This window comes from Daphnia pulex, chromosome 12, assembly GCF_021134715.1.
Source record: "Daphnia pulex isolate KAP4 chromosome 12, ASM2113471v1".
Taxonomy (NCBI): Eukaryota; Metazoa; Arthropoda; class Branchiopoda; order Diplostraca; family Daphniidae; genus Daphnia; species Daphnia pulex.
The window spans coordinates 97,249-118,160 of NC_060028.1; the positions used below are offsets into that span (position 1 = coordinate 97,249).

General features: G+C 40.8%; 3 protein-coding genes across 3 annotated transcripts; all 3 read left to right on the plus strand.

Annotated features, from left to right (window-relative positions):
* Nucleotides 1-278: 278 nt before the first annotated feature.
* LOC124208989 lies at nt 279-3,691 on the plus strand. The gene is made up of 5 exons (XM_046606860.1): nt 279-588; nt 660-1,063; nt 1,128-2,836; nt 2,902-3,381; nt 3,459-3,691. The coding sequence occupies exons 1-5, from the start codon at nt 451-453 to the stop codon at nt 3,689-3,691; spliced, it is 2,964 nt and encodes a 987-aa protein (XP_046462816.1). The 5' UTR covers nt 279-450.
* A 3,607-nt stretch (nt 3,692-7,298) lies between these two features.
* On the plus strand, nt 7,299-10,826 carry LOC124208883 (uncharacterized threonine-rich GPI-anchored glycoprotein PJ4664.02-like). The gene is made up of 10 exons (XM_046606751.1): nt 7,299-7,897; nt 7,985-8,105; nt 8,197-8,526; nt 8,606-8,775; nt 8,848-9,013; nt 9,081-9,253; nt 9,319-9,484; nt 9,550-9,722; nt 9,787-10,546; nt 10,621-10,826. Exons 1-10 carry the CDS (start codon nt 7,784-7,786, stop codon nt 10,809-10,811), a joined length of 2,364 nt encoding a protein of 787 aa, XP_046462707.1. The 5' UTR covers nt 7,299-7,783; the 3' UTR covers nt 10,812-10,826.
* Nucleotides 10,827-16,801: 5,975 nt separating this feature from the next.
* On the plus strand, nt 16,802-20,150 carry LOC124208884 (uncharacterized protein PB18E9.04c-like). The gene is made up of 10 exons (XM_046606752.1): nt 16,802-17,227; nt 17,326-17,428; nt 17,521-17,850; nt 17,930-18,099; nt 18,172-18,337; nt 18,405-18,577; nt 18,643-18,808; nt 18,874-19,046; nt 19,111-19,870; nt 19,945-20,150. Exons 1-10 carry the CDS (start codon nt 17,171-17,173, stop codon nt 20,133-20,135), a joined length of 2,289 nt encoding a protein of 762 aa, XP_046462708.1. The 5' UTR covers nt 16,802-17,170; the 3' UTR covers nt 20,136-20,150.
* The last annotated feature ends 762 nt before the right edge of the window (nt 20,151-20,912 follow it).

Consider the following 20,912-nt stretch of genomic DNA (forward strand, 5'->3'; position numbering starts at 1 on the left):
AATTATCGCTATAGAAAATCGTGATGGGTATAAAAGGAGGCCCTTTTACCGTTCAAATTCTACTCTCCAAAATCTCCTGTCAAAAATTTGGCGATTGCGGCATCTTTGGTATTATTAGTCCGTCGCAGATTAAATACAAAAATTCAAAAAGCCTTTCAAAACAAAAAAATCTAGAATAATTCAAATTCGTAATCCCCCGTTTGGAGTAAGTATGCTGACCGCTAGATGGTGTATTGTCTCGTTGTGTCGTCGTCAAGCGCATCCTCTGCCCTCTAGTGTACGCGTGGTGACGTAAGTAGAAAACGAGGTTGGTAGAAAGAAAACGAATCAATCACGAACAAAGGAACAACGATTATTGTTGAACTACATGTTTGTGGTCGTTATTACTTATTAGTTGCATTTTATGATAGTAAATTGTAAGAAAACAAAATTATTGCTGCAAATCCTGCAATGTTGACTTCTGTACAACGTGCCGTAATCGAAGCTAATCCTATAAATTACCCTTTTGGCAATACCCGAAGTCGAAATGTGTTGCAAGACTTCAATTGTGGAGTAGGTGGTTTTAACCCATGCCGTTCATCCTTGAAGGTAACCCTCAGCAGAGATATCTTTTTAGATAAACTGATAAATCATTTCTCAATTGGACCATTTGCATTTAGGTTCTTTTTCTGGGTAGTGGTGACCTGAGAAACGCTCTTCAGGTGGCAAGAAATGAAAGTTTTGATGGCATTCAAATCCATCTAAATGATTATAATCCATCAGTGGTAGCTCGCAACATCACTATTTTGAAAATAATATCAGCCCCTGATTTCAATCCTGAAGACGGTGAAGACTTTGCTTTCCTTTGGGATGTTTGGTATAATCTTGAATGGCCAGAAGTCACCCGTAAGAGATTTCAAGGAGTGTTGAAGGACCTGCTGAATGATTCGTTCCCTGAAAATGTCTCAGTCCCCAAAACTAAACATTCTGAAATGTTGAAACAAGTGTGGAGTTCTTGGCTTTCTGTTTTGTCACAAACTGAATCTGAAGCTAGAGTTTTAATGAAAAAAGTAGGCACTGAAAGGTAAAATTTGTATTCAAATATCTAACTAGATTGATGTACTAAATTATCTTCATTTAATTTTCAGGAAGATATCTATTTGTAAATACTGGCTGCTTTGGCATCAAAAAGAAATGGAAAACACGAAAAACTGCGGTTTCTTTTCTACGTTCATTGATGCGTTGGCATCTAGATTGAAAACAAGAATTGGGCCTGAAGGTTTGAACGATTCGGCAATGCAGAATATCCGTGAAGAAGCTCAGCGCTATTTTGAAGAAACAATTGAGAAGTCCTTAAACGGAATCCAAGACGAAGATTCCTTTTCGATGGCCATTGCTGAACTAGCTTGTAACTTTGAAAGAAGTATTGGGCTTGAAAAGTTGGACGATTCGGCGATTCAAGATATCCGTGAAGAAGCTAAGCGCTATTTTGAAAACGGTAGCTGTCGACTTGAAAACGATATCGAGGTCGTGTGTCTCAATCCAACCATTCTTGAACACGCAACACTCCGCTGGACACTCTATTATTCCCTGTGCCCATTTGACGGATACATGCCGCTCCTGAAAGAAGAACTGGACATTTCAATCAAGAGCAAGATGATGATACGTTCCTGCCAGAAAATACTCAAGAACCTTTTGTCTTGCTATCGAAAACGCCTCATCGACGGGAAAACCTTTGAATTGTTCTTCTATTTGGAGGATGCCATAGAATTCTGCTATTCTGAAATTGTCAACAAGTTCGACGTCATTGACTGCTCCAACATGGCAGATCATGTTGGGTTAGCGAATTTGATCCTGGCTTGCAGCGGGAAGTTGTCCCATCACCCATCAGCAATGTTGTTCACCGAAACTTTAAAATGGTTTGATTTTAAATCTGTCAAGATGTACGTCGAGAAAACCCTTTGTTGCCCGTTGAGCATGATCCCAACTCTATATGGATTGCGTCTCAAAAGCCACATCGAACTAGGATTGCCTGAATTTGCTAACCTGCGGCGTCGAACGCCGCCCCCTGTTAACCTTTGCTGGAAAAGAGCACCTCCTTTTCGTAACGTTGTCATGTCAACCTCTCCTGCACTGAGCGAGTTCCTGAATCAGCTAGCGAACGTTTGCTTTGATGCAAAGTTTCCTTATGGAATCACAGGTGTCCCTCCTGAATACCGATGTGGCATGTTGCTGTATACCCCGCAAACGTTCAGCTACGTAGTGAACTCGATGATTCAACGGCTTGAAGGAGACCATTGGCTGAAGAAGGATGTCAGGCCGGCGGAGATGCATCCCAATTTTCAACTAGCTAGACGAACACTTGATGCTTGGAAAGATGGCCAAAAGATTCTCAAGTTATCCGCAAACATTCCTACTGCGTCCTGTGACAAGATGGCTTCTCAATTAGGAGCTCCATACATTCGATTGATACTCCTGCCGAAAGCAAAGCAAGGGAACTCCGACTTTTCTGGACCAGATGTCCATTTCATCGACAACTTTCAAGTGAAACTGGAAAAGTGTTCAACCGGATTCCAAGGCGTTTCAATTTCCTTTCTCCTAATTTCTAATCACGGGCTCGAGAAAACTCATCGTGCTATCCTCGTGGAAATACGGGATGGATCAGAATATGTCGTCTTTGAGTCGTTTGAATCCGTTCAAGTCGAGGACTGGAGTATACCTTATCCGTTTATTCCTTCGAAAATCCAACTGGAAGATCCCGCTCCTGAAGAATTTCACATGAAAGTCGACAGTTGCGTCGAGTCCGAAGATCAGTTCCATCTGAAAGTAAATATCAGTTCATCCGAAAATGCCGCAGGTGGGTTTGTGCAACGTTTTCTTGCCATTTCATCGGTTAATTATTATTATTTTTATTCTTTTTAGATTTAAAGGTAACAACGAATCATCAGGCGCCTTGTGAATCCTGCCACGAAATTACTGTGGAACTGATCCAGTTTGAAAATTTCAAGCCGTTGTCGCTGTCATTTCCGTATCCGATCCTTGCCGATGACATCCGCATTACCCTTGATCGCAGCTGCCCCCATGTTGATTTAGTGCTAAAGAAAGCATTATGGGAACCATGGCCGTGTGAGTACAGACGTGCTGACGATTTGCACAACGTCTTGGATCCAGATCAACTGAAATCTTGGAAAGAAGAAGAATCACTCCAACCGTCCTTGGAATACCACATTAGAAGCCAATTCAACATTAATCATCTGAAGAATACTTCACTAATGGGAAAATACCCTTTGAATGTTGTTCGTTGCGTTATGCAATTTCTGTTTTTGGATTCCTCTCGTCCTCGTTATGTCGCCATCAAACGGATGAATGCACCAGCACCCGACTGGTTGTTTCTAGTCCATCGTCCTGTTTGGCTGTTTCAACAACTCCGACGGGCAGACCATTCCTTTTGCTTTCGACTTTTGATTTCCGATTGGCAGAAAAACTTGCTGCAGGCGGCAATTGGAGCCAGAAAAAGACAGCAGAGAGTTTGAAGCGAGTTTTCCCTGGCGACGCGGAAGCATTCAACATTCCAATCCAAACGACTGAACATTCGCAGCTTTTCAGATTCGTCTTGCGGCTCAACAGTTCCAATATCACACCCAGCAAAAATGGCATGAAAAATAACCTTACACTGGGAGAAGACAGTCCGTGGATAGCTACATTCGTCTAACCACTTTACAGCGACAACCCGCATTTGGATGTTGAATCTACTGATGCTTCAAACAGATCGACTCTAGGTGGGTCCATGAATGACAACAAATGCTGCGCCACTTGCAAGAAAGTTTCCCAAAGTCTCAAACGCTGCAACCGTTGCCGTAACTAAAATAAGGTAACTGTTGATTTGTTTTTGTTATTATTTTTAGCTTTTGCCTTGAGCCCCAGAACCGTATTAATTGTGTGCGTTTCAAAAGAAATAACTGATGAATTTCTCTCAGTAATACTTTGAAAACTATGTGATACTTATGTGATTCCAAATATTTTTTATTGTATCGGTAACCCATATACTCTGTTCTAAAGTAATGTAATATCCCAGGTGTGTAATGGCATTTATTTTCGTTAATCAACAGGTTTCATCGGTGATGCGACGTTCTTTTTGAGATCTGGATGGAGAAAATCTTGGCCCGATTCTTCCAGCTGTTGGCCAACGTATGGACGGTAGATGGATGGACACGAGCTGCACAAGGTAGGAACAAATTCAAAACACATTAATAAGGATTGCGATTGTTTTTGTTGGGGTTTGTTTTGCGAGTCCGATTTTCCGATACTATCAAGATTAGGTAGTCTTTTTATTCGACCGATTTGAGAATTTAAATTGTCAAGTTGTCGAATGAAAGATGATTTCGATGCTTCAGCTTTTTAATCGATTTCGTTTCACTTGAAATTACCATTAAATAAGAACTCGCGAGTCAAACATGTCCATATGTATTTTCTATGATTTAGCTTTGTACTAATGTAGACAATGGCTTGGCTTCCAACAACAAATCGAAGGAGAGGGGACCGCAATCGTAAGTTACACAATCCGCTTGTTTATTATGTAGCGGATGACTTCTATTTTTGATTTCTATTCGTTTATAGTCAGCAAACGGGACGTATAGAATAATTTCATTTGATTGTTTTTCATTACTGGAGCGATTAAGGCTGAAAGGGGCTGAAGCCAAGGACTGGAAATATCAAAGTAATCGTGTAATTTCCTAGTAAGGCTTTTCCAGATAGAGATATGCTGCATTTCAGACTTGGTTAGTTTCACTAAATTGTATTGTTCGAGTATTTCGTAGTCGATTTTCTTTGACGCGATTAATAATTTTTGTTCTAAATCCGTAAATGTTTTTCTCTGCGTAGGCCATTACATTTTGCCCCACTTGGTCGCAATATAGCGATCAACCTTTTTATTATTGAAAAACACGTTGATCATCTCCATGTCCTTTGCATATTTTGCGGCCACTAAAAGTGGAGTGATACCTTCCTTATCACGGCGGTTGATGTCGGCACCCTTTGCCAACAAGGTGACGTACGGTTCTGACGTTGGACGCAATGGCGGCAATGTGAAGAGCAGTAAAGCCCTCGGTAAAGCCAGATTTGTTGCATTCGTTAATATCAATTGTTGTAGACGCCGTTGATGTTGTACTGTCCGTCCTGCTTTAATTTGTCGATTAATTCAGTGTCTCCCAAATAAGTTGCAATTACAAGCGGATGCCAGTTGGAAACAATTGAAAGATAATGTCTAACAAGTCGGGGTTTCTCTCTTCAGACAGAGTAGAATCGTTCTCGTATTCGTAACCAATTTTCGGGATTTTTTTCATGACTAACGGGATTTCGTAATTGAAATTTAAAATCATGGGAATCCACAACAATGTTAACAGTTCTCTCATACAACCTTTACCTTCCAATTCTTCGGCAAGAATTTCAGTTTCTTTAAAATTTTTCTTGACTGAATATTTGTCGCGGGAGAGTTGCAGTACGACTGCGTGCTTCACGGTCTTTTCTAATGACCACCAGAATTCACCGTCATTTTCACTCACATGCAGTGTTGAATATAAAGAAAATGTGGAAAGGTCCATTTTTAATAGGCTTACCCATTTGACGATAAATTTCAACTTCAATTATCTTGGATTCGTGGTGGCCGATTTATTTCAGAATTGGCATCAATTGACACGTTCTAAATTTCTCTTTGATGAAGGGATCAGTAGATTCGCTCAGAAAATGTTGAAAAAGGAAATTTGGTTCATACATTTTACATGGACGTCGTGTGGGCGGCACCTGCAGCAATTGAAAACTTGTCTTGTTCCATCATTAAGGTCCTTAAGTCCAGTTAGTCCATACCATTCCAGCAGTCATTTCAGATATTTGACTAATTTCGAGGCTAATTTGAAAAAGGTTTTCACTGAAAAAGAAATAATTGCGGGTACTATTCCTTCTATCAACGGTTTTGCAAGAGAAATTGATCGCCATTTTAAACAATTTCGATTACCAACTACGACCTACCACTCAGAAAACGCTTTAGATTTTCAACTTTCAACACATCAATTTTTTGTATAGGGAAGTGGGGTGGGATGGTTCATAGATTTGATATTGAGTTAAATATTTGAAGCTTTTTTGGATGCGATGCCATTATTTAAAAAAGAAATTTCTGAGCGCGTTTTATTCCAGTCCCCACAGAGGGTATTCCCTTCACTTCTGTGTCTGTGCAGCTGCCAAAAAACCAGAAAAAACGGTGAAACGTTTGTGTTTTCGTTTTGAAATAATCGCCCGTCGGTTTGTTTGTTAGCAAGAAACCTGTACGACTAATTCGAGCTCTAAATTGCCGAAGCGTTTGCTTTTTTCATGTTGGAACCAGGAAAATTTTGACAATGGCGTGCCGACTGTTATCAATCCCCAGGCAGCAGTTGTTTTTGCCCAGACTCGCACAACGCACATACTGTGGTAACTGTGCACTTGGACAGTGAAAATTGCCGACCTTTTGACCAATGGGAGCGATACAACGTCCCGCGAGACTACGTGTCACGACCCGTATAGCTCAAACGGGTGACGATATTCAAATGGGTTGTCCTTTTTCTCTGGAATCGATACTAAACTTGGCACTACCTTAATTATCGATATAGAAAGTCGTGATGGACGGATTAAATGGTGATGGATATTAAATTCAGTAAAAACATCCAAGTCTGTTATCCATTCCATTGTTATGTTTGGGCGAAGAAAATTAATCTCTTATTTTGAATGTCACTCGTAAGTCAGGAGTCTGCAATTGCCAAGTCCTTTCAGATTATTTGACTATGTTGACCGAGGTCTCAGTCTCACAGAAAAAGCATGGGGAAAGGCATTAGCAAGGGTCTCTGTAAATGTCCGCAATATAGACATGGATCCCCTTTTTAAACTATTTGATTATATCCTAACAGTAACCACTCCCCACTCAAGAAATCGCTTTAGATGTTCAACTTTCAACTTATGGGATTTCTTGTTTTTTTTTTTAATTAATTTTTTTTTTTGTTTTTTAGTGGGGGGATTTTAGATTTATAGATCTGATAATGAGTTAGATATTTGAAGCTTTTTTGGATGCGATGCCATTATTCAAAAAGAAATTTCCAAACGCGAAACATTCTCATAAAATACGCATCCACTGAGCGTATTTTCATTTCCCTTCATCGTTGTGTCTGTGCAACTGCAGTTGCAAAACAAAAAACAGAAAACTGGAGCTCATATTTTCGCTTTGAAATAAACTGCTCGGCAGTTGCTAGCTAGTTTCTGTTGTTGACGAGAAACCTGGACGACTAATGCGACTTCCAAATAACCGAAGCGTTTGCTTTTTTCATGTTGGAACCAGGAAAATTTTGACAATTGCGTGTGCCGACTGTCTATCCTAGGCAGCAGTTGTTGTTGTTGCCCAGACCCCAGACCCGAGAATGTGCGCAATCGTCGTTTCCATCGAAGTTTTGAAAACACAAACAGCGCACTTGGACACGGACAGTGTAGTGTAGACAATAAAACACCTTAAGTATGTGGGGGTACTAAGCCCTTGGTATTTATGTATACGAATAACCCCGCGTACTTCTTAGTTCCCTTTAAGTGCTTTTCTCCGATTTCTCCAAAACGCTACTAGAAACGGGTCCTTAGTAGCACCTTAGTAGCAGCAGCTTAAAATTTTAAGTTTCCACCAATAGGAGCGAGACTCGTAGCTCAAACGGGTGACGATATTCAAATGAGTAGTGCTGTTTCTCCTGAATCGATACGAAACTTGGCACTACCTTAATTATCGATATAGAAAGTCATGATGGGTATAAAAGGCGGCCCTTTTGGCGTTCAAATTCTACTCTCCAAACTGTCAAAAATGAAATCGTTTTCAATTTTCTTCCTTCTACTCGTCTCGTTGGCTGTCGCCGCGGTAAGTTGTCTCACATTTCATTTTTACTTTAAACTTCCAAGCTCTTTAACTTAAATGTATTCCGACCAATTTCATTGTTTCGAACAGGAGGCCCAACTTACCAAGCAACGATCGTCCAGCACGTCGAATAATCCTTCGACAAGCCGCAACTTTGCCGCCATTTTGAAAGCGGAAATGGCCATTCGATCGATTCCATCCAGCGCCAAAGGTAAATTGAATTCAGTTGATTAGACAATTTGTGATTTTGAAACGGCCACTTTTAATGTACAACTTCATTTGAACGTCAATTTGCACGATAGCGTGTTTGGACCGATTTTCAATGGCGGCCAACGGAACTGTCCGTCCCACCATTTCCAACTCCATCAACGGGCAGAGGCAGTGCAGCTTCTTCATAGACGCACCCGCCAATAAACTCATCCAGATGACCTGCTCGGTCGTCAGACTAAATAGTTCGGGTGCCGAATTAGTTATTTACGGAGGTGCCGAAATCAACGTCAATCCGCCCGTCGTCAATCGAATTTACACTTCAAGGAGCAACAACATGTTCCTGTTTTCCAGGGTCGACAAAACCGACTGGTTCGACTGCAAATGGAAAATGATTCCCGAACCACAAACAACTGAATATCAACGTAATTATTTCGTTCCTTAAGGGAAATTAAATTTGAGTTTAAAATTGATCTGATTTGCCAATTTTAATTGCATTTATAGTTTGTCGCGATGGAACGTCCGCCACTCCCAACGGGACCATTCAGCTATCAGCGGACGATACCAGCACAGATCCGAGAATGTGCATGTTTGTCATTACCGTTCCTTCCGACCACCGAATTCAGTTGATGTGCACCAACGTTACACTCACCAGCCCAGAAAACTTTTTACAGGTAATTCTTTGTCTAATTAAACCAAAGCATTTTCGTTTTACTGATCAAATTTTTCTTGCTGAAATTAAAAAGGTCCAAACGATTTCCGAAACTGTGATAGCCGATCCACCTGCAATGAATCGGGTCTACACTTCGACCAGCGAAATCATTTACCTGTTTTCTCAATTCAGCAATCAAGACTATTTCAAATGCCAATGGACGACGGTGATGATCCCACCACTGACAACTGATAACAAACGTAAATTTTTCATATTTGTAATTAATTCTGGCACAAGTTTTATTATTTTCCCTTTTTATTCTCATAGTCTGTCGGGAGACAATCACGAAATCTGCCAGCGGACACATTCAACCGTTAATGGCTAACGGCACAAATGTTCAACCGAATTCTTGTTCGTTTATCATCGAAGTGCCTCCTAATCAATTGACTGAGATTTCTTGCCCGGTCATCAATTTCACTAGCCCAGGCAGTTATTTGCATGTGAGTTTATTTCTCCAGTAGGGTACAAGTTTTCATTTACTACATTTCTTCTTTGATTGCCAAAGTTCAGCGGAATTTCCGATTTAAACATGGCCCTTACGCCTCTGGCCAACCGAGTATACACTTCCGGCGTCGATTTGATTCATTTGAATTCTCAAATTGACGTCAGTAAAGATTGGTTTAATTGCACATGGTCAGCTGTTCCGGAACCATCGACGACGGATTTCAAACGTGAGCCCCAGCAATTACTAAAACTATGTCACACTAATTCTTAAATCGATTTTTAATTTGTCTAGTCTGTCGCCATGGAGGAACAACATCGTCCAGTGGGACCCTCCAACCATTTTTGGACGGTCTAACAACGGGAGAACCGAGAGAATGCTATTTCTTCATTGAATTGCCTTTGGATGAACAAATTGAGTTTTCGTGTTCATCCATTAACTTGTCAAGTCCTGGAAGTTATTTGCGGGTATAATTCAATTATCCTATCTCTACAGTTCCACCCAATTAATTTTTTTGAATTTGAACGACAGGTCGTCGGTGTGTCTGATTTTGACGAGAATCCGCCCGTAGAAAACGGAATTTATTTGTCGAATGGAAGGAACGTCCTTGTGTATTCGAAATTCAACAACGGGGATTGGTTCGATTGCATTTGGGCGTCAACAACCTGCCCTGTTCCAGTGACGACAGGCGCTGCAACTTCAACGGCAAGTACAACAGCAGTCACGACACCAGCGACTACCTCGTCGACAACTACCACCGCACAGCCAACCACCTCAACAACAATGCCATCAACTACGTCGACCACAACATCTGCGCCAACAACATCGACTACACCATCCACTACACCATCCACTACACCATCCACTACACCATCCACTACACCATCCACTACACCATCCACTACACCATCCACTACACCATCCACTACACCATCCACTACACCATCCACTACAACATCCACTACAACATCCACTACACCATCTACAACGACTTCAACAACACCCCAAACAACAACGATTTCAACTACTACCACCGCACAGCCAACCACCTCAACAACTAGACCATCAACTACGTCGACCACAACAACAACATCCACTACGCCATCTACAACGACTTCAACTACACCCAAAACAACAGTAGCCTCAACCACTACCACTCCACAGCCAACCACCACAACAACAAGGCCATCAACTACGTCGACACAGCCAACTACAACCACGCGACCAACAACGACTACCGTCGCACCTGTGACCTGCTCTGCTGTAATCTCGGTCTCAGGAACTCAATCACGTATTATCATTTTCGTTTATTATGTTTTCCCAGCAATATTTGATTCTACTTTTCTCATTTTTGATTGGGCACAGCTTGCGGGACTTGTACGATACTGTCGACAACCAGCGGGACAATCCAGTCTCTTAACTACCCCAATGACTACACTGCTAAATTGGACACCAACTGCCTTTATACGATCACTGCACCACCGGGCAAGAGAATCCAACTGACATTCACCACGTTCGTCGTGGAACTAAATTGGGACTTTATTTATGCAAGTTGATTTAATTCTAGTTCAGATTTGGTTGGGGTCTATTTGATTTTCATAAGTGACATTTGGTATCTTTTTCAAGGTTTATGACCAAAACACCGGAGCCATTCTAAGGAACAAAATGACCGGTCACACCGTTCCCACTTCTCCCACTGTGACTACGACGGGTACTACGATGGGAGTTCATTTCACTGCGGATGGGAGAAATAATAATGATATTCCGGTCGCTTCGAGGCCTGGCAGATGGCAGGCGAAATTCGTGGTGGTATAATTCAAAAACAACCAAGTTGACTTGGTCCACGGCCGATTCGGCTAAGTTCCGCGTGGCCTTTTGAAAAATGTTTTCGTGTGATTGTGTATCAACGAATCAATAATTGGCAAAATATAATTCGGCTTCAATTGGATAATTCGTTCATCATTGGGCAAACATCGACACAATTGCGTCCTTTTTTTCCTAGTTCCACCATTCTATAGGTAGGACATAATTGGGGATTCTATATTATTCCAAAAGAAATTTGCATGCGCCTTTATTTTCCTGTGTTTGTCGTACCTGTGCAACTGCCACTGCAGCTGGCTGCGCGAGCAAACTAGAAAAAAAGATAAAAACAGAACAACCGCAGAGAAAAGCTGATTAAAAAAAAAAATACATTGCACGACAGTTGGTGGCTTCACTTTGTTAGCGAGAAAAATAACCCGTCCGACTCAGCATGGGACTTTCAAATTATCGGAGCGTCTCCTCCTATTGTCGATCATTGCGTGCCGACTCTCTATTCCAGGCAGTTGTTGTTGCCAAGGGTGTCCGTTGTTTTTTTTTTTTCGCTGTGTTTTGTCGATATTGTTAAACTTATTTCGTGTCCAAATTGGCCGAGTTTCATAGAAATCGTCGGTCGAAGAGTTAAATTAGTTGAGGTGATTTACGCGTCTCACCTCGGTGAATTGGTGAAAGCATATTCATTTCACCTCATTTTCCCAGCTTTTTAAAAATAAGGTACAATCGAACTTTATTGCGATACAAATGTAAGTGCCCTGGACGGTAAAAAACTAAAAAAGAGATGCCTATTTTTCTATTTACGAATTTTCGAATTGCCGGAATTGCAAATTTGCGATTACCATTTTCCCGCCTTGTAGGCTACATATTTATGAAACATGGCAGCCTTGCCCACTCCCCCAGATTTATTTTAATTTATTCAAAATGGCTGCTGTCATTCTTTTCATCTTTTGGGTGGTGGTGTGTTATCTCTGTTCGCATAACCCTCATAATTTGGTTATTATGTTTCTTTTTAATGTTTAGACTTTGATAAGGTCTGTCTGTTTTTTTGTTGTACCATATGAGTTTTGGGTTAACTGAATGGCTGCAAAGCTTTATCCCCATCAATCAATAAGATTAACAAAACCTATATTGATTGATTCTTTAATTTTGATTGGATAAACTTAAAAAAAAAGTGGGTTAACTTTGAGTCTTACACTGTGTACAGTAAATTAAAAAGGTAGAGAACCTCTCTGAAAAGACACATTGGAGTTGCTTCGAATGTTAGTGGGTGATTAAAGTAATGTTTTCGCTTATTTAGGTGGATGAACCCTGATGATGATGATAAGTTTCTGTTTGAACGAAAACATTGTGTTTCAGTTGGAGTTGTTTGCAATACAGTGCACCAAATCCATCAATATCAAGGGGTTTAATCTATCTTATTTTTATTCATTCAGTTTAAACTCAAATTAATAAATTTATTTTTTTATTTCTGCTTCTCTCGTATTCTTTGCAGGCTATTTGGAACAGTAAAACACTAGTGCAAGATGAAAACCAAAATTCCCTTCCTGACGAGTAGTGAGCAAACAACACTGACAGTAAGTAACCAAGTACAGGCAATTATGGATATGGTTCATTTCACTGTATTGGTAATCTGCTCACCCTCCTTATTTAAGTAGTATAGTCTAAAACGATACGCGGATGTGCCTTTTATGCCTTTTTAAAATTTTGTTGACCAACAGATTTTGTCGGAGATTCGTCGTCTTGTTGGTATCTGGAAGGAGAAATTGTTGGGCCAATTTTCCTAGTTGTTGGCCTAATGCTGACGTCTGGATGCAAGATGACACGAGCTGCACAAGGGGGGAACAAAGTCAAAATGTCATTCTCTGTTGGGGTTTCATTTCTCGACCTTTGAATGTAATGGCTTTTTCTTATTTAAATCGTTGACTAATAGGTTAATTCATCGGTGATGTGATGATGTGCTGAGACCTGGATGAAGACGATGATTGATGGCCAATCATCCCAACCCTTTGCCGACGTGTGGAATGGATGGAAGGTGAGTATAGCCTATTGCTATTCTCTGTTGTAGTTAACTTCGCGATCGTCCCATTCTTTTTACAATTCCAAGATGAGGTAGTCTTATATTCGACTGATTTCAAAGATGAGGATTTAAATTGTCAAGTTATCGATACTCCAGCTTTTGAATCGGTTTTCTTTCACTTTTTAATTCCCGTTCAATAAGAACTTGCAAGTCAAATATCTCCTTGTTTTATTCCAACAAATGGAATGAGAGACAAGCAAAGTTGTTATCGGCATCCCAAATATTGTATTGTTTGCTCGGTTGCAAAGCGCATTGTGAATGTAAACGAATTGTGCAACTGTTTTTAATTCGTTTGGGTGGGATTTAAGTACTTTTATTTTATTTTTAAATTGGTTGGCATTCTGGTACAAATTCGAAAATTTAACTTTTATACCGGAATGGCATGGGTTTTTTTTTTGTGTTAAAAAGGAACTCGCCGGAGAAGTTCAAGTTCGATAACGTTGAGGGTAAATCGGAAGTAGAAAATTATTTTCTTTTTGAAAGTTATTTTACTTGCAGTCACCAACCTCTAATCCGCTATGTCGATTGAAATGCAATTTTCTTGTTATCTAGCGGATGACTTAAAAATAATTCATCTTGAAAATATGGGCAAAAAGAAAAGAGAGAAAACCTAAAATCATAAATTGGTAAACAGAGTCGATGGTATACCAACACAGGATCACAAGAATACAAGGGATAAGTCAACCTCTAAATTTAGACTTTTCTCTACGGAGTGATGGAGCGTTCAATCGACTTACAATGTCCGTGGTCATTCCGTGCTGGTTACAGTTGGCTTGGTAGACTGCATTCTGCTCAGAATAATCCAAGGATTTCACGTCGACTTGTTTGTTATTTTGAAGTGACGACTTCGTGGCGGCACGATGGAGAGCAGTCATTCCAACGCGATCATCTAAAAACTGTCAACCCCGTCGTCACCTTGATTTTTCCTTTAAACTTCCAAAAGTAAATCGGTCATCTCCGTGTTTGAAATTTCTTCTGTCAAATGAAGTGGAGAATGGCCATCTGTGTTGAAGAAATTTGGTGTTGCTCCTATTTTGATCAAGTGGTCGGCAGTGACGGCGAAATGAAGGGCAGTTGTCCCAGATTCGTCGTACCCGTTAATTTTCACGTTTTGTCCGTACACCTCGTATTTAAGAGAAAGTGTTACTTGTCTTGCAAACCCGAAAAGGTATATTATACATTCGCGATGCTCCGCTGTGATAACAAGTCGTCCAGGCTCACCAACAACCTGTGCGTTTTTTTCTATTTTCTTTCTTTCGCAGCCGTATAGCACCGAATGAAAAGCCTTTTTCTCTCCTAAATTTTGAACGAACTGAAATTAATTTGATTGAAACACGTTTACAGACCCACGATCTAGTAGTTATTGTTTGGGTGCGACATAGAAGGAGCTTATAGTTAATATGTTTTAGTCCAAATTTAGGTTGAAAATGAAAACTCTTTTCTTGTCAAATAACTCTGCATGAAAAGTTATTCTCGTTTCCGTTGCTTCTGTGTCAGCTGCCACTGAAGCTGCAGAAAACTGGAGAAGCGCTCATGTTTTCGTTTTGAACTAAATCGCCAGTCAGTTGGTAGCCCTTTTTTTTTTCTTTTTTTGTTAGCGAAAAACCTGTGTGACGCAAATGCGACTTCCAAACTGGGGCGTCTGCAATTGTTTTGTTACAGAATAGCCAGAAATATAATTCAACAGTGGAATTATTTCCATTGTTGAATTATCACATTTTGAACACCATTCTAAGGTTCCACTCCGTTTATGTGAGCAATACGTCAAATCATCCTATAGTTTATTTTAAATGGGGTGGAATGACTACGAAATTTGTTTCTCTCCTCAGGTTGAAGATGCATATAAAAACATGGTAATGATGGACACGTTCGGAAACCAAACTACGCCATTAGTCTTAATTACATCCACCAACGTAATGCTCATCATTGTTACGGGCAGATCTATAGTCACCCACCTGGACCATATAATTTGCGTGCGACTTTCGAAGCGGTGTAACAGTCTCAGCGCTGTTTTAAGTATTATTAATTGGCAAATAAAAATTCAATTGGCAATTATTTGTTCCCTCTATCGTTTCCCTGACTTGTATCAAATCTAATTGCATTTGACTTAATTTAGTGTGACCCGAGTTTTACCAAGAACGAATTTTATTATTTAATATTAATTTAATTAATTTTGTTCTCGAATAACGAACTTGAGCGCCCGCCTTGAGTGGACCAGAAAACGAGGGGATTTTCCAGTCCAGAAACCATTTAAGGTAAAATAAGCTATCCCTTGGTTATGGCGTGAAAGCCAACGTTTAATCGAATTTAATCTTATTCCATTTTCGAGTTCAACGGCGTGCATCAAGATTATCCCACGTCTTACGATAGGTAATCGATCTGGCTAGCTCTGAACTGTTTACTTCATATTGCAGTCAGAGTCGATCAAAGGACAATGAAACATATTGAAAGGTATTATCTCATTCAACAGTTTTACATGCAGATTTTGGATCCCAACTGTCAGTGGGTGGACCGGACACCTTTGGCCAACTTAACAACGGCTATGCGTGTCCGGATGAGAATCAGATGCTGCTGGATGGATAAGACGTGTTGGCAATCACAGCTCTGTATAATTGTCATCAACATCTTATCAGCGATAACTTAAACAATTTGAATCCGTCTATTTGCTTAATTGATCTTTTGTTGATCTACTTCAACCCGGTGAGTAGTAAGGAACGTGCAAATGTCGGAACGTGCAAATGTCGGAGGAGAGACGTAACCACACGATCCGATGAACAACGACCTAATAAGGTGAGTTGATTTTTCTGATTTATTTTATTTGATCTCAGTCCGAGATGAATTTTGTTGCAGACATTTTACATGGTCATCGTGTGGGCGGCACCTGCAGCAATTGAAAATTTGTCTTGTTCCGTCATTAAGGTCCTTAAGTCCAGTTAGTCCATACCATTCCAGTCACATTTCAGATATTTGACTAATTTGAACAAGGTTTTCACTGCTGAAAAAGAAATAATTGAGGGTACTATTCCTTCTATCAACGGTTTTGCAAGAGAAATTGATCGCCATTTTAAACAATTTCGATTACCAACTACGACCTACCACTCAGAAAACGTTTAAGATTTTCAACTTTCAACACATCAATTTTTTGTATAGGGAAGTTGGGTGGGATGGTTCATAGATTTGATAGAGTTAAATATTTGAAGCTTTTTTGGATGCGATGCCATTATTTAGAAAGAAATTTTCAAATGCGTTTTATTCCAGTCCCCACTGAGGGTATTTTCATTTCCCTTCATCGTTGTGTCTGTGCAACTGCAGCTGCAAAACAAAAAAACAGAAAACCGGAGCTCATGTTTTCGCTTTGAAATAAAACGCCCGTCAGTTGCTAGCTAGTTTCTGTTGTTAACGAGAAACCTGTACGACTAATACGACTTTTAAATTACCGAAGCGTTTGTTTTTTTCATGTTGGAACCAGGAAAAGTTTGACAATTGCGTGTGCCGACTGTCTATCCCAGGCAGCAGTTGTTGTTGTTGCCCAGACCCGATAATGTGCGCAATCGTCGTTTCCATCGCAGTTTTGAAAACACAATCTGCGCACTTCACAGTGTAACTGTACTCGGCAAAAAGGCAAAAAAAATAAAACACCTTTAGTATGTGGGGGTACTAAGCCCTTCGTAGCTATACATACGAATAACCCCTCCGTACTACTTAATTCCCTCTAAGTGCTATTCTCCAAATACTACTAAAAAAGGGTTCTTAGTAGCATCTTAGTAGTATCTTAGTAGTAACTTAAAATTTTGAGTCTTGCAAATGGGAAACCTTTCCACCAATGGGAGCGAGACTTTTTCGACTACGTGTCACGATCCGTATAGCTCAAACGGGTGACGATATTCAAACGGGTTGTGCTGTTTCTCCTGAATCGATAGAAAACTGTGCGATACCTTAATTATCGATATAGAAAGTCGTGATGGGTATAAAAGGCGGCCCTTTTGGCGTTCAAATTCTACTCTCCAAATTCTCCTGTCGAAAATGAAATTCTTTTCAATTTTCTTCCTTCTCGTTGTCGTCTCTTTGGCTGTCACCGCGGTAAGTCATTTCACATTTTCAATTTTTATTTTTAAAAAGGCGAAAATCTTTTTTACTTGAAATGTTCTGACCAACTTGTTAATTATTCGTAACATGAGGCCCAATCAGCCAAGCAACCCGTTAATCGTTTGAAATCCCGTAACCCGGCCGCCATTTTGAAAGCGGAAATGGCCATTCGGTCGATCCCATCCAAAGGCAAAGGTAATTTTGAATTCAGTTATTACACAATTTGTGATATTTAGATGACCTATAGACTAATGTACCTTCATTTGAACGTGAATTTTGCACATTAGCGTGTTTGGACCGATTTTCAATGGCGGCCAACGGGACCATCCGTCCCACCATTTCCAACTCCATCAACGGGCAGAGGCAGTGCAGCTTCTTCATAGACGCACCCGCCAATAAACTCATCCAGATGACCTGCTCGGTCGTCAGACTAAATAGTTCGGGTGCCGAATTAGTTATTTACGGAGGTGCCGAAATCAACGTCAATCCGCCCGTCGTCAATCGAATTTACACTTCAAGGAGCAACAACATGTTCCTGTTTTCCAGGGTCGACAAAACCGACTGGTTCGACTGCAAATGGAAAATGATTCCCGAACCACAAACAACTGAATATCAACGTAATTATTTCGTTCCTTAAGGGAAATTAAATTTGAGTTTAAAATTGATCTGATTTGCCAATTTTAATTGCATTTATAGTTTGTCGCGATGGAACGTCCGCCACTCCCAACGGGACCATTCAGCTATCAGCGGACGATACCAGCACAGATCCGAGAATGTGCATGTTTGTCATTACCGTTCCTTCCGACCACCGAATTCAGTTGATGTGCACCAACGTTACACTCACCAGCCCAGAAAACTTTTTACAGGTAATTCTTTGTCTAATTAAACCAAAGCATTTTCGTTTTACTGATCAAATTTTTCTTGCTGAAATTAAAAAGGTCCAAACGATTTCCGAAACTGTGATAGCCGATCCACCTGCAATGAATCGGGTCTACACTTCGACCAGCGAAATCATTTACCTGTTTTCTCAATTCAGCAATCAAGACTATTTCAAATGCCAATGGACGACGGTGATGATCCCACCACTGACAACTGATAACAAACGTAAATTTTTCATATTTGTAATTAATTCTGGCACAAGTTTTATTATTTTCCCTTTTTATTCTCATAGTCTGTCGGGAGACAATCACGAAATCTGCCAGCGGACACATTCAACCGTTAATGGCTAACGGCACAAATGTTCAACCGAATTCTTGTTCGTTTATCATCGAAGTGCCTCCTAATCAATTGACTGAGATTTCTTGCCCGGTCATCAATTTCACTAGCCCAGGCAGTTATTTGCATGTGAGTTTATTTCTCCAGTAGGGTACAAGTTTTCATTTACTACATTTCTTCTTTGATTGCCAAAGTTCAGCGGAATTTCCGATTTAAACATGGCCCTTACGCCTCTGGCCAACCGAGTATACACTTCCGGCGTCGATTTGATTCATTTGAATTCTCAAATTGACGTCAGTAAAGATTGGTTTAATTGCACATGGTCAGCTGTTCCGGAACCATCGACGACGGATTTCAAACGTGAGCCCCAGCAATTACTAAAACTATGTCACACTAATTCTTAAATCGATTTTTAATTTGTCTAGTCTGTCGCCATGGAGGAACAACATCGTCCAGTGGGACCCTCCAACCATTTTTGGACGGTCTAACAACGGGAGAACCGAGAGAATGCTATTTCTTCATTGAATTGCCTTTGGATGAACAAATTGAGTTTTCGTGTTCATCCATTAACTTGTCAAGTCCTGGAAGTTATTTGCGGGTATAATTCAATTATCCTATCTCTACAGTTCCACCCAATTAATTTTTTTGAATTTGAACGACAGGTCGTCGGTGTGTCTGATTTTGACGAGAATCCGCCCGTAGAAAACGGAATTTATTTGTCGAATGGAAGGAACGTCCTTGTGTATTCGAAATTCAACAACGGGGATTGGTTCGATTGCATTTGGGCGTCAACAACCTGCCCTGTTCCAGTGACGACAGGCGCTGCAACTTCAACGGCAAGTACAACAGCAGTCACGACACCAGCGACTACCTCGTCGACAACTACCACCGCACAGCCAACCACCTCAACAACAATGCCATCAACTACGTCGACCACAACATCTGCGCCAACAACATCGACTACACCATCCACTACACCATCCACTACACCATCCACTACACCATCCACTACACCATCCACTACACCATCCACTACACCATCCACTACACCATCCACTACACCATCCACTACACCATCCACTACAACATCCACTACAACATCCACTACACCATCTACAACGACTTCAACAACACCCCAAACAACAACGATTTCAACTACTACCACCGCACAGCCAACCACCTCAACAACTAGACCATCAACTACGTCGACCACAACAACAACATCCACTACGCCATCTACAACGACTTCAACTACACCCAAAACAACAGTAGCCTCAACCACTACCACTCCACAGCCAACCACCACAACAACAAGGCCATCAACTACGTCGACACAGCCAACTACAACCACGCGACCAACAACGACTACCGTCGCACCTGTGACCTGCTCTGCTGTAATCTCGGTCTCAGGAACTCAATCACGTATTATCATTTTCGTTTATTATGTTTTCCCAGCAATATTTGATTCTACTTTTCTCATTTTTGATTGGGCACAGCTTGCGGGACTTGTACGATACTGTCGACAACCAGCGGGACAATCCAGTCTCTTAACTACCCCAATGACTACACTGCTAAATTGGACACCAACTGCCTTTATACGATCACTGCACCACCGGGCAAGAGAATCCAACTGACATTCACCACGTTCGTCGTGGAACTAAATTGGGACTTTATTTATGCAAGTTGATTTAATTCTAGTTCAGATTTGGTTGGGGTCTATTTGATTTTCATAAGTGACATTTGGTATCTTTTTCAAGGTTTATGACCAAAACACCGGAGCCATTCTAAGGAACAAAATGACCGGTCACACCGTTCCCACTTCTCCCACTGTGACTACGACGGGTACTACGATGGGAGTTCATTTCACTGCGGATGGGAGAAATAATAATGATATTCCGGTCGCTTCGAGGCCTGGCAGATGGCAGGCGAAATTCGTGGTGGTATAATTCAAAAACAACCAAGTTGACTTGGTCCACGGCCGATTCGGCTAAGTTCCGCGTGGCCTTTTGAAAAATGTTTTCGTGTGATTGTGTATCAACGAATCAATAATTGGCAAAATATAATTCGGCTTCAATTGGATAATTCGTTCATCATTGGGCAAACATCGACACAATTGCGTCCTTTTTTTCCTAGTTCCACCATTCTATAGGTAGGACATAATTGGGGATTCTATATTATTCCAAAAGAAATTTGCATGCGCCTTTATTTTCCTGTGTTTGTCGTACCTGTGCAACTGCCACTGCAGCTGGCTGCGCGAGCAAACTAGAAAAAAAGATAAAAACAGAACAACCGCAGAGAAAAGCTGATTAAAAAAAAAAATACATTGCACGACAGTTGGTGGCTTCACTTTGTTAGCGAGAAAAATAACCCGTCCGACTCAGCATGGGACTTTCAAATTATCGGAGCGTCTCCTCCTATTGTCGATCATTGCGTGCCGACTCTCTATTCCAGGCAGTTGTTGTTG

Bases quoted from the DNA above. Each gene is read 5' to 3' on its own strand.
- LOC124208989 (XM_046606860.1), top strand. From the start codon at position 451: ATGTTGACTTCTGTACAACGTGCCGTAATCGAAGCTAATCCTATAAAT. The intron at 589-659 runs GTAACCCTCAGC...ATTTGCATTTAG, and splicing joins CATGCCGTTCATCCTTGAAG to GTTCTTTTTCTGGGTAGTGG. The intron at 1,064-1,127 runs GTAAAATTTGTA...TTTAATTTTCAG, and splicing joins AAAAAAGTAGGCACTGAAAG to GAAGATATCTATTTGTAAAT.
- LOC124208883 (XM_046606751.1), top strand. From the start codon at position 7,784: ATGATGGGTATAAAAGGCGGCCCTTTTGGCGTTCAAATTCTACTCTCC. The intron at 8,527-8,605 runs GTAATTATTTCG...TTGCATTTATAG, and splicing joins ACAAACAACTGAATATCAAC to TTTGTCGCGATGGAACGTCC. The intron at 10,547-10,620 runs GTATTATCATTT...GATTGGGCACAG, and splicing joins GGTCTCAGGAACTCAATCAC to CTTGCGGGACTTGTACGATA.
- LOC124208884 (XM_046606752.1), top strand. From the start codon at position 17,171: ATGAAATTCTTTTCAATTTTCTTCCTTCTCGTTGTCGTCTCTTTGGCT. The intron at 17,429-17,520 runs GTAATTTTGAAT...TTTGCACATTAG, and splicing joins GATCCCATCCAAAGGCAAAG to CGTGTTTGGACCGATTTTCA. The intron at 19,871-19,944 runs GTATTATCATTT...GATTGGGCACAG, and splicing joins GGTCTCAGGAACTCAATCAC to CTTGCGGGACTTGTACGATA.